This window comes from Salmo trutta, unplaced genomic scaffold, assembly GCF_901001165.1.
Source record: "Salmo trutta unplaced genomic scaffold, fSalTru1.1, whole genome shotgun sequence".
NCBI lineage: Eukaryota > Metazoa > Chordata > Actinopteri > Salmoniformes > Salmonidae > Salmo > Salmo trutta.
The window spans coordinates 30,949-43,844 of NW_021822696.1; the positions used below are offsets into that span (position 1 = coordinate 30,949).

The 12,896-nt window shown below is 53.6% G+C and overlaps 1 protein-coding gene across 5 annotated transcripts in view; it reads right to left on the minus strand.

Annotated features, from left to right (window-relative positions):
- Positions 1-224: 224 nt before the first annotated feature.
- Positions 225-12,896, minus strand: part of LOC115183708 (serine/threonine-protein kinase B-raf) — a 66,412-nt gene continuing 53,740 nt past the window's right edge. For all 5 annotated transcript variants that reach the window (XM_029744778.1, XM_029744777.1, XM_029744779.1 and 2 more), the window contains 6 exons: positions 12,266-12,312; positions 9,296-9,414; positions 8,423-8,554; positions 8,129-8,263; positions 4,669-4,819; positions 225-2,707 (listed from right to left, as the gene is read on the minus strand). In XM_029744778.1, the coding sequence (XP_029600638.1) occupies positions 2,685-2,707; positions 4,669-4,819; positions 8,129-8,263; positions 8,423-8,554; positions 9,296-9,414; positions 12,266-12,312 (607 nt within the window). In that variant the 3' untranslated portion in view covers positions 225-2,684. The remainder of the gene's footprint in view (positions 2,708-4,668; positions 4,820-8,128; positions 8,264-8,422; positions 8,555-9,295; positions 9,415-12,265; positions 12,313-12,896) is intronic.

Sequence of the window (12,896 nt, forward strand, 5' to 3'; positions counted from 1 at the left end):
TTCACGTGACGACCGCGTCCCAAATGGAGCCCCTATAACTTCTCCGGAACACTACCTGAGCCCCAAGTGCACCGTTAAAGGGAATAGGGAACTGTTTGGGACGTAGCCAATGCCCATTTTACACAGCCTTTGGCTTCCCCAGCAGAACATCCACTGTGTTTCCTTACAGATGGAACATGATGAGTTTGGAAATTGAGTTTAGGGTGTTATTCATCAACTCAAAATTCATGTTGTGACGGGATTTATTTGTTAATTAAACAAATTAAATAAAGGGAAGTCACCATTTTTGCTTCTTCGATACATCTCTCACTAAGACACAAGCAGTTAAAACAAGACAGATGGCTTAAAAAAAAAAAAAATGCTCTCTCCCGGTCTCAAAGACAATTCATAAAATGTCATTAACAAATTAGCCAATATTTTTTTTGCAGGCCTGCCTGTCAACAAAATAAAAAAAGGCAAAACGACATCAACAAAAGACAAGTTAAAAACAGCTCCTTCGACCTTTCGACACACCGGAATGACAAATACAGCTGCGTGACTATAGAAAGGATAGGCATAAAAATCAGACAGATTCCATTTTAATCCCCCACTCAAAAACACAGCTTCGGACTGAAGTTTCCCCTTGGTACAGGTCTAGGATCAGCTACTCCTACCCCAATCAGAACCTTAACCAACAGTGAGGGACATCCAATCAGTCCAGGGGCAACTTTAACCTACTCCCAACAACAACAAAACAAACCATTAAAATCCCACTAGTCTTTCAGCAGGCAGGAAGGTGAGAGCAGCCATCTTGTTTACAGGTGCAACAGGTGAATTGAGCTTCTGTTTCCTCCGTCTGTGACAAAAAAAACAATATCAAAGTCCACGACAAGAAGAGAAAGTCTCGTCGGTAGGTTATCACATGCACTGCCCAGATAGCTTTTCACCAACAGAATCAGAGGTGTGTGTGTGTGTGTGTGTGTGTGTGTGTGTGTGTGTGTGTGTGTGTGTGTGTGTTTGGATCGTGTTCTGTGAACGTAGCCAAGCTGAGAGGAGAAGCCGTGTCTCGTTGAGGGAGAGCAGTGAAACTTGTAACAGCACAATGCAATGTAAAACCTCAGACTATAAAGCAGCTGCTATCCAACATGTAGACTAAAGAAGAACCCGATTCAATCGTTCACTTCCGAGCGGGAATATTGGGACGTAGCCTTGGTTCTTCCTTCCTTCAGACTTCACTCGGTCCTTCAGATAGAGGGAGTACCACTGTACGGTGTTCTGGTAGCTTCCATCCTTCCTCGTACAAACTCACTAGATAAAGTCCCCCCCTCTCCAAAATAAAGATGGTCAAACGTGTGGCATGTCGGTCAGAGAGACTCTCCGTCCTCCACACCCCTGTAGACTCCGTAATAGAGGATTGGATTCTCCTCCTCCCCCCCTCCCCCCAAAACACCAAGTCTAAAGAGGCACTGGCAGCCATCTTAGATTCACACAGTTTCTTTCTAACAAACCTGTTGATAAAAGCGATGTGCTCTCCCTTCAAAATAACAATCCTCGGCTGATTTAAAAAAAAAAGGTTCTTTATGACGCTAACGTAGCGAGCGGAGTTCTGGTTTTCAGGGGAAAAGGAAGTTAGGTTGAACATTACTGTAGACCTGAAAAGCGGATGCTGGCGTTTTCTGGTCGACTCCACATCAGCTATCAAATGATCCAAAAACAGGGGTTAACATGGAGTTTTGTTGAGGCAAATGTCAAGGCAAGATCCCGGAGTCTGGCAAAAATGTGGAAAGGGCATCCTTCATTTCGAAAAATGGACAGATGTGTGAGAGGCGAGGGAAAGTCTCAGAACCTCTGTCCTTTCAGTGAAGCTTGAGTCGAGTGTATTCGCGTGTGGCCCTATCACCGGGTAGGAATGCTTTGTAGTGACAGTAAAAACATGAACGATCTCGTCAACAAAGAAAAGCTCAGAACAGCATCCCCCCACACCAATATCCTTAAAATCCCAAAAACAAACAAGAACTGGGGATTTTTTTCTTCAATAAATTAATCTTTCAAGTTCTCTTCCCACAGGGTCGACTCCACCCCCTGTGAAATCCAGCTTATCAGCGATTGGCTTAGACCTGGCCCCTTCATCTCAGGTAACCAATGAGCAGCCAGGGAAGAAGTGTGGTTTCCTGTGCCTGTAGCTCCGTCCCTCTTCGTCAGGGAGGGGAATGAGAAGGCGTGTGCTGCCCAAACCCTCGACCTCTAACCTCTCGACCCCTAACCCCAATCCTGTCCTTGTGCTCTCACTTACACTCCTCCTTCATCAGTCCTACAACCAGGAAGTGCTGTTCTCTCCTTTTGCACTATTCCCTTCTTCCTCTGGTTTGGTTTAACATTTCTTCAGTGTGTCTTCATTTGTGTATCTGCTATATGTGTCATTCAAGTTTTTCCTTTTTTTTTTTAAATCAGATTTTGTAAAAGTTTTTTGGGATGTGGTGATTCCCCCAGCGGAGAAATCATCTGTAGAACTCCTGAGATGTGGAGCGGAGACAGGAAGAAGCCGTCTTGTCTCTTCAGGTGTGGGAAGTAGAAAACAGCACGTTCTTAGAGACTAGTAAGTTGGTTTTTGGTTAATGGATGAAGAAATCCACGGCAGGAACACAAGACTTGTTGAAGAGTGACGAGGGATGGACTGGCTGACTGGTGGAATCTGGATCAGCATCTTATTTAAATGCTGAAAACTCCCCTGGAAGGAAGAGACCAGAGATATGATCAGTGTGGAATGAAGAGACCAGAGATATGATCAGTGTGGAAGGAAGAGACCAGAGATATGATCAGTGTGGAAGGGAGGAAAGAGACAGCAGTACAGCGTGGAAGGGAGAGAGGAGAGACAGCAGTACAGCGTGGAAGGGAGAGAGGAGAGAGAGACAGCAGTACAGCGTGGAAGGGAGAGAGGAGAGAGACAGCAGTACAGCGTGGAAGGGAGAGAGGAGAGAGACAGCAGTACAGCGTGGAAGGGAGAGAGGAGAGACAGCAGTACAGCGTGGAAGGGAGAGAGGAGAGAGACAGCAGTACAGCGTGGAAGGGAGAGAGGAGAGAGACAGCAGTACAGCGTGGACGGGAGAGAGGAGAGAGACAGCAGTACAGCGTGGAAGGGGGAGAGGAGAGAGACAGCAGTACAGCGTGGAAGGGAGAGAGGAGAGAGACAGCAGTACAGCGTGGAAGGGAGAGAGGAGAGAGACAGCAGTACAGCGTGGAAGGGGGAGAGGAGAGAGACAGCAGTACAGCGTGGACGGGAGAGAGGAGAGAGACAGCAGTACAGCGTGGAAGGGAGAGAGGAGAGCGAGACAGCAGTACAGCGTGGAAGGGAGAGAGGAGAGCGAGACAGCAGTACAGCGTGGAAGGGAGAGAGGAGAGCGAGACAGCAGTACAGCGTGGAAGGGAGAGAGGAGAGAGAGACAGCAGTACAGCGTGGAAGGGAGAGAGGAGAGAGACAGCAGTACAGCGTGGAAGGGAGAGAGGAGAGAGACAGCAGTACAGCGTGGAAGGGAGAGGAGAGAGACAGCAGTACAGCGTGGAAGGGAGAGAGGAGAGAGACAGCAGTACAGCGTGGAAGGGAGAGGAGAGAGACAGCAGTACAGCGTGGAAGGGAGAGAAGAGAGAGACAGCAGTACAGCGTGGAAGGGAGAGAGGAGAGAGACAGCAGTACAGCGTGGAAGGGAGAGGAGAGAGAGACAGCAGTACAGCGTGGAAGGGAGAGAGGAGAGAGACAGCAGTACAGTGTGGAAGGGAGAGAGGAGAGAGACAGCAGTACAGCGTGGAAGGGAGAGAGAGGAGAGACAGCAGTACAGCGTGGAAGGGAGAGAGGAGAGAGACAGCAGTACAGCGTGGAAGGGAGAGAGGAGAGAGACAGCAGTACAGCGTGGAAGGGAGAGAGGAGAGAGACAGCAGTACAGCGTGGAAGGGAGAGGAGAGAGACAGCAGTACAGCGTGGAAGGGAGAGAGGAGAGAGACAGCAGTACAGCGTGGAAGGGAGAGGAGAGAGACAGCAGTACAGCGTGGAAGGGAGAGAAGAGAGAGACAGCAGTACAGCGTGGAAGGGAGAGAGGAGAGAGACAGCAGTACAGCGTGGAAGGGAGAGGAGAGAGAGACAGCAGTACAGCGTGGAAGGGAGAGAGGAGAGAGACAGCAGTACAGTGTGGAAGGGAGAGAGGAGAGAGACAGCAGTACAGCGTGGAAGGGAGAGAGAGGAGAGACAGCAGTACAGCGTGGAAGGGAGAGAGGAGAGAGACAGCAGTACAGCGTGGAAGGGAGAGAGGAGAGAGACAGCAGTACAGCGTGGAAGGGAGAGAGGAGAGAGAGACAGCAGTACAGCGTGGAAGGGAGAGAGGAGAGAGAGACAGCAGTACAGCGTGGAAGGGAGAGAGGAGAGAGACACAGCAGTACAGCGTGGAAGGGAGAGAGGAGAGAGACAGCAGTACAGCGTGGAAGGGAGAGAGGAGAGAGACAGCAGTACAGCGTGGAAGGGAGAGAGGAGAGACAGCAGTTCTGTTCTGATGTGATCAATGAGCCTTATTCATTGTGTCTATGTTACAATCCTATCTATTATTTCAACAGGCCAAATCGTTGATCACAGAATAGTTACGTGAGCACATTTAAAATGGCAGTAACACTCTTTACATGGAGAGATGACGGGACCCCCCTTACCGTATCCCCCCTGTATAGGGGTTTTGGGGGAGGCGCAGGCGTACAGGCTGAAGTCCTCCGTCTGGAACCCGGCTCGGTTCAGTGAGGGTTCCGACGCGGAGCGGTGGATCTTGGGTAAAGAACGCGCCAGAAGCTCAATGGACGCCAGGATCTGACAGAGGAGGTCAGAGGTTAAAAAGAAAAGGTCACCGCCAACAAAAATCAGGAGAAAAACACAGGAGGTTAATAGGTCATCACTAGCCAATCACTCGTCTCAAATAGGGACAAAGCTGACAGCAAGTCAGAGAATCTTAGATTCAGGCTGTCAGCAGAACCTCAGCTGGGCTTTCCAGCAGCTTTTAAACACAGTGAGACGTCAGTGTGAATTTATTTCTAATGCTCTGATGCCACCTGGTGGTGGAACTAACATGTTCTCCTTCAGCCATACAAGCAAAACAACTCCAAGGAGGGCTGGCTCGGTCCCCACACAGGTTACCAGCCTTAACCCACAACAGGTTACCAGCCTTAACCCACAACAGGTTACCAGCCTTAACCCACAACAGGTTACCAGCCTTTTAACCCACAACAGGTTACCAGCCTTTTAACCCAAAACAGGTTACCAGCCTTTTAACCCAAAACAGGTTACCAGCCTTTTAACCCAAAACAGGTTACCAGCCTTAACCCACACAGGTTACCAGCCTTAACCCACACAGGTTAGCAGCCTTAACCCACAACAGGTTACCAGCCTTTTAACCCACAACAGGTTACCAGCCTTAACCCAACCACAACAGGTTACCAGCCTTAACCCAACCACAACAGGTTACCAGCCTTTTAACCCAACCACAACAGGTTACCAGCCTTTTAACCCAACCACAACAGGTTACCAGCCTTAACCCACAACAGGTTACCAGCCTTTTAACCCACAACAGGTTACCAGCCTTTTAACCCCCAACAGGTTACCAGCCTTAACCCACAACAGGTTACCAGCCTTTTAACCCACAACAGGTTACCAGCCTTTTAACCCACAACAGGTTACCAGCCTTTTAACCCACAACAGGTTACCAGCCTTTTAACCCACAACAGGTTACCAGCCTTTTAACCCACAACAGGTTACCAGCCTTAACCCAACCACAACAGGTTACCAGCCTTAACCTAACCACAACAGGTTACCAGCCTTTTAACCCACAACAGGTTACCAGCCTTTTAACCCACAACAGGTTACCAGCCTTTTAACCCCCAACAGGTTACCAGCCTTTTAACCCACAACAGGTTACCAGCCTTTTAACCCCCAACAGGTTACCAGCCTTAACCCACAACAGGTTACCAGCCTTTTCACCCACAACAGGTTACCAGCCTTTTCACCCACAACAGGTTACCAGCCTTTTCACCCACAACAGGTTACCAGCCTTTTCACCCACAACAGGTTACCAGCCTTGACCCACAACAGGTTACCAGCCTTTTAACCCACAACAGGTTACCAGCCTTTTAACCCACAACAGGTTACCAGCCTTTTAACCCACAACAGGTTACCAGCCTTTTAACCCACAACAGGTTACCAGCCTTTTAACCCACAACAGGTTACCAGCCTTTTAACCCACAACAGGTTACCAGCCTTAACCCAACCACAACAGGTTACCAGCCTTAACCTAACCACAACAGGTTACCAGCCTTTTAACCTAACCACAACAGGTTACCAGCCTTTTAACCTAACCACAACAGGTTACCAGCCTTTTAACCCAACCACAACAGGTTACCAGCCTTTTAACCCAAGCACAACAGGTTACCAGCCTTTTAACCCACAACAGGTTACCAGCCTTTTAACCCACAACAGGTTACCAGCCTTTTAACCCACAACAGGTTACCAGCCTTTTAACCCACAACAGGTTACCAGCCTTTTAACCCACAACAGGTTACCAGCCTTGACCCACAACAGGTTACCAGCCTTAACCCACAACAGGTTACCAGCCTTTTAACCCACAACAGGTTACCAGCCTTTTAACCCACAACAGGTTACCAGCCTTTTAACCCACAACAGGTTACCAGCCTTAACCCACACAGGTTACCAGCCTTTTAACCCACAACAGGTTACCAGCCTTGACCCACAACAGGTTACCAGCCTTAACCCACAACAGGTTACCAGCCTTTTAACCCACAACAGGTTACCAGCCTTTTAACCCACAACAGGTTACCAGCCTTTTAACCCACAACAGGTTACCAGCCTTTTAACCCACAACAGGTTACCAGCCTTAACCCACAACAGGTTACCAGCCTTTTAACCCACAACAGGTTACCAGCCTTAACCCACAACAGGTTACCAGCCTTAACCCACAACAGGTTACCAGCCTTTTAGCCCACAACAGGTTACCAGCCTTTTAACCCACAACAGGTTACCAGCCTTTTAACCCACAACAGATTACCAGCCTTAACCACATGAGCAGGAAGATGTTTCTGTTGAGGTGGATATCTTGGTCATTTTAAAACATTCAGTGAATGTACAGTGAAGAGGCCTCCAGCGTTACCCGAGGGAACAGGGTCCCGCCTCCAGCGTTACCCGAGGGAACAGGGTCCCGCCTCCAGCGTTACCCGAGGGAACAGGGTCCCGCCTCCAGCGTTACCCGAGGGAACAGGGTCCCGCCTCCAGCGTTACCCGAGGGAACAGGGTCCCGCCTCCAGCGTTACCCCGAGGGAACAGGGTCCCGCCTCCAGCGTTACCCGAGGGAACAGGGTCCCGCCTCCAGCGTTACCCGAGGGAACAGGGTCCCGCCTCCAGCGTTACCCGAGGGAACAGGGTCCCGCCTCCAGCGTTACCCGAGGGAACAGGGTCCCGCCTCCAGCGTTACCCGAGGGAACAGGGTCCCGCCTCCAGCGTTACCCGAGGGAACAGGGTCCCGCCTCCAGCGTTACCCGAGGGAACAGGGTCCCGCCTCCAGCGTTACCCGAGGGAACAGGGTCCCGCCTCCAGCGTTAACCCGAGGGAACAGGGTCCCGCCTCCAGCGTTACCCGAGGGAACAGGGTCCCGCCTCCAGCGTTACCCGAGGGAACAGGGTCCCGCCTCCAGCGTTTACCCGAGGGAACAGGGTCCCGCCTCCAGCGTTACCCGAGGGAACAGGGTCCCGCCTCCAGCGTTACCCGAGGGAACAGGGTCCCGCCTCCAACGTTACCCGAGGGAACAGGGTCCCGCCTCCAGCGTTACCCGAGGAACAGGGTCCCGTCTCCAGCGTTACCCGAGGGAACAGGGTCCCGCCTCCAGCGTTACCCGAGGGAACAGGGTCCCGCCTCCAGCGTTACCCGAGGGAACAGGGTCCCGCCTCCAGCGTTACCCGAGGGAACAGGGTCCCGCCTCCAGCGTTACCCGAGGGAACAGGGTCCCGCCTCCAGCGTTACCCGAGGGAACAGGGTCCCGTCTCCAGCGTTACCTGAGGGAACAGGGTCCCGCCTCCAGCGTTACCTGAGGGAACAGGGTCCCGCCTCCAGCGTTACCTGAGGGAATAGGGGCCGTTCCTCTCTCTTCTTCTTCATACAGTCAGCCATCAGCCTCCTCATGGCTTTAGGACAGTTGGAGCGCACCTTACTGAGGTCAGGAGACAGGTAGCCCCGACCCACCATGAAGATTATCTAGAGGAGAGAGGTAGAGGATCAGGGGTTAGGGCTAGGAGACCTTGCTCAGGTAGGACAGGACCCCAGACATCAGCTCATAGAGAACATTATAAATGTGTATATATATATATATATACGTATATATATATATATATATATAACAGTAGAGATATCTACCTGGTCTCTGTTATTGATGTTGGAGTAGGGCAAGGCCCCAGACATCAACTCATAGAGAACAATCCCGAAGGCGTAAACGTCAGACTGGAAGCTGTATGGGTTCTTATCCTGCAGACGGATCACTTCTGGGGCCTACAGACAGACAGGGAGCAGCAGAGTCACACAGTTTACCAGATACACAGCCACACTGGCAGGGTTGGGCTCAATTCCAGTCAGGTCAGGAAGTACACTGACAATTGCAATTCTCGTCCAGAAGGAACATTTGGAATTAGATTTTTTTTGGTTTACTTCCTGAATTGACTTGAACCCTGTGTCTCAAAAGTATTGTCCTTGCTCCTGCCATCGTCGCCTCCCTCTCAAACCGCACTGGAGAACAAGATCTGAGGTACCTCCCCCCCAGACCCTCTCCTCCAATGAGATTTGAGGTACCTCCCCCCCAGACCCTCTCCTCCAATGAGTTTTGAGATGGAGGCCAGAAGAAAGGAGGTAAGGAATTGAGGGAAGACCAATTGCGTCCGAGCTCATGTCACATTTAGATTTATTCACTGTGTTCCTAAAAACAACTGATATCTGATCCTTTCAGAGCAGCTCTGATAACGTCGATTATCATTCTAATAATGTAGAATAATGTGGTTAGAGCGTTGGGCCAGTAACCGGAAGGTTGCTGGATCGAATTCCCTGAGCTGACAAGGTAAAGAAATCTGTCATTCTGCCCCCGAGCAAGGCAGAAGGGTTTGTGGGTTAAATGCAGAAGACATTTCAGTTGAATACATTCAATTGGACAACTGACTAGGTATCCCCCTTTCCCTAGATTGAATTCTCTTGTTAGTTGTCTATTCAGGTTGTCCTCTTTATCCCTGCAGTATCACTCACCATCCACAGGATGGAGCCAGAGAGCTGTTCAAACTGGTGGGAGCCGCTCCAGCGTGACTTCACTGTGGCCAGGCCGAAGTCTCCTATCTTCACCGTCAGGTCCTCGTGTAAGAAGATGTCTGGGAGGAGAGGGGTTAAGGAAAAGAGAGAGAGGGGAGCTAGCTCCGTCTGGGGGGGAGAGGAGAGGGGAGCTAGCTCCGTCTGGGGGGAGAGGAGAGGGGAGCTAGCTCCGTCTGGGGGGGAGAGGAGAGGGGAGCTAGCTCCGTCTGGGGGGGAGAGGAGAGGGGAGCTAGCTCCGTCTGGGGGGGAGAGGAGAGGGGAGCTAGCTCCGTCTGGGGGGGAGAGGAGAGGGGAGCTAGCTCCGTCTGGGGGGGGGAGAGGAGAGGGGAGCTAGCTCCGTCTGGGGGGGGGAGGGAGAGGGGAGCTAGCTCCGTCTGGGGGGGGGAGGGAGAGGGAGCTAGCTCCGTCTGGGGGGGGAGGGAGAGGGGAGCTAGCTCCGTCTGGGGGGGGAGGGAGAGGGGAGCTAGCTCCGTCGGGGGGGGGGAGGGAGAGGGGAGCTAGCTCCGTCTGGGGGGGGGGGAGAGAGGAGGGAGCTAGCTCCGTCTGGGGGGAGAGGAGAGGGGAGCTAGCTCCGTCTGGGGGGGAGAGGAGAGGGGAGCTAGCTCCGTCTGGGGGGGGAGAGAGAGGGGAGCTAGCTCCGTCTGGGGGGGGAGGGAGAGGGGAGCTAGCTCCGTCTGGGGGGGAGAGAGAGGGGAGCTAGCTCCGTCTGGGGGGGAGAGAGAGGGGAGCTAGCTCCGTCTGGGGGGGAGAGAGAGGGGAGCTAGCTCCGTCTGGGGGGAGAGAGAGGGGAGCTAGCTCCGTCTGGGGGGGAGAGAGAGGGGAGCTAGCTCCGTCTGGGGGGGAGAGAGAGGGGAGCTAGCTCCGTCTGGGGGGGGAGAGAGAGGGGAGCTAGCTCCGTCTGGGGGGGGAGAGAGAGGGGAGCTAGCTCCGTCTGGGGGGGAGAGAGAGGGGAGCTAGCTCCGTCTGGGGGGGAGAGAGAGGGGAGCTAACTCCGTCGGGGGGGAGAGAGAGGGGAGCTAGCTCCGTCTGGGGGGGAGAGAGAGGGGAGCTAGCTCCGTCTGGGGGGGAGAGAGAGGGGAGCTAGCTCCGTCGGGGGGGAGAGAGAGGGGAGCTAGCTCCGTCTGGGGGGGAGAGAGAGGGGAGCTAGCTCCGTCTGGGGGGGAGGGAGAGGGGAGCTAGCTCCGTCTGGGGGGGAGGGAGAGGGGAGCTAGCTCCGTCTGGGGGGGGAGGGAGAGGGGAGCTAGCTCCGTCTGGGGGGGAGAGAGAGGGAGCTAGCTCCGTCTGGGGGGGAGAGAGGGGAGCTAGCTCCGTCTGGGGGGGAGAGAGGGGAGCTAGCTCCGTCTGGGGGGGAGGGAGAGGGGAGCTAGCTCCGTCTGGGGGGGGAGGGAGAGGGGAGCTAGCTCCGTCTGGGGGGGAGGGAGAGGGGAGCTAGCTCCGTCTGGGGGGAGAGAGAGGGGAGCTAGCTCCGTCTGGGGGGAGAGGAGAGGGGAGCTAGCTCCGTCTGGGGGGGAGAGGAGAGGGGAGCTAGCTCCGTCTGGGGGGGAGAGGAGAGGGGAGCTAGCTCCGTCTGGGGGGGGAGAGAGAGGGGAGCTAGCTCCGTCTGGGGGGGAGAGAGAGGGGAGCTAGCTCCGTCTGGGGGGGAGAGAGAGGGGAGCTAGCTCCGTCTGGGGGGGAGAGAGAGGGGAGCTAGCTCCGTCTGGGGGGGAGAGAGAGGGGAGCTAGCTCCGTCTGGGGGGGAGGGAGAGGGGAGCTAGCTCCGTCTGGGGGGGAGAGAGAGGGGAGCTAGCTCCGTCTGGGGGGGAGAGAGAGGGGAGCTAGCTCAGTCTGGGGGGGAGAGAGAGGGGAGCTAGCTCCGTCGGGGGGGAGAGAGAGGGGAGCTAGCTCCGTCTGGGGGGGAGAGAGAGGGGAGCTAGCTCCGTCTGGGGGGGAGAGAGAGGGGAGCTAGCTCCGTCTGGGGGGGAGGGAGAGGGGAGCTAGCTCCGTCTGGGGGGGAGAGAGACGGGAGCTCCGTCTGGGTGGAGAGAGAGGGGAGCTAGCTCCGTCTGGGGGGGGAGGGAGAGGGGAGCTAGCTCCGTCTGGGGGGGAGAGAGACGGGAGCTCCGTCTGGGTGGAGAGAGAGGGGAGCTAGCTCCGTCTGGGGGGGAGGGAGAGGGGAGCTAGCTCCGTCTGGGGGGAGAGAGAGGGGAGCTAGCTCCGTCTGGGGGGGAGAGAGAGGGGAGCTAGCTCCGTCTGGGGGGGAGAGAGAGGGGAGCTAGCTCCGTCTGGGGGGGAGAGAGAGGGGAGCTAGCTCCGTCTGGGGGGGAGGGAGAGGGGAGCTAGCTCCGTCTGGGGGGGAGAGAGACGGGAGCTCCGTCTGGGTGGAGAGAGAGGGGAGCTAGCTCCGTCTGGGGGGGAGGGAGAGGGGAGCTAGCTCCGTCTGGGGGGGAGAGAGACGGGAGCTCCGTCTGGGTGGAGAGAGAGGGGAGCTAGCTCCGTCTGGGGGGGAGGGAGAGGGGAGCTAGCTCCGTCTGGGGGGAGAGAGAGGGGAGCTAGCTCCGTCTGGGGGGGAGGGAGAGGGGAGCTAGCTCTGTCTGGGGGGAGAGAGAACCATGGATGTATCGGCTGGTGGCTGTCCTTGCCAATTCATCAACTAACACCCTTGCCCTTCTTGCACCAACACTTGTCTTTGTCTCACCTAAAGATAGCTGCACTAACAGGAAGTCCCTCTGGATAACAGCGTCCTGCTAAATGACTCTACAACGTAAAAACAGATCTAAACACAGGACTATATCCTATCAACGACTTGTGATCAGGTGACACAGCAGAGAGAGGTGATTATGACGGCCTCCCTTATAGGTGGGTCAAAGGTCAAACAAGACTGTGAAAGGTGCTTGTTGGAACAGGTGAAAGGTCAGGGGTCAGAGAGGATACTGTTGCTCTTCAGGTCTCTGTGGATGATGGATTTGGCGTGCAGATAACTAGGAAGGAAAAACCACAACAATCCCAGGATAGTTAGTACCGTAAATTCCGGACTATAAGCCCCAACTTTTTTCCCCAGGCTTTGAACCTCGCGGCTTAAACAATGACACGGCTAATATATGGATTTTTCCAGCTTTCTTTTTTTTTTATAAATTTTTTAAAAATTCTTTGACGTGCTCAGTTTTTTGGCGGCATGAAGCTGCCATTACACCAATGAAATTGCCGAACGGGTTAAGGTCAAACAACTTTTTTGTTTACTGTTTAGATTAAATCGAGCGCTCTCAAACTTCCCATCATTCTGATTACGGTAGTCATTTTGTCACCCTCATCATGGCAAAGACACGGAGAAATGCATATGATGCAGCTTTCAAGTTGAAGGCGATTGATCTGGCTGTTGGAAAAGGAAATAGAGCTTCTGCACGGGAGCTTGGTCTTAATGAGTCGATGATAAGACGTTGGAAACAGCAGCGTGAGGAATTGACTCAGTGTAAAAAGACAACTAAAGCTTACTGCAAATGTTTTATTTTTTTGTTACAAGCCGTGTTTCGTTAAAGCCTATTTATTTTTGTTACAAGCCGTGTTT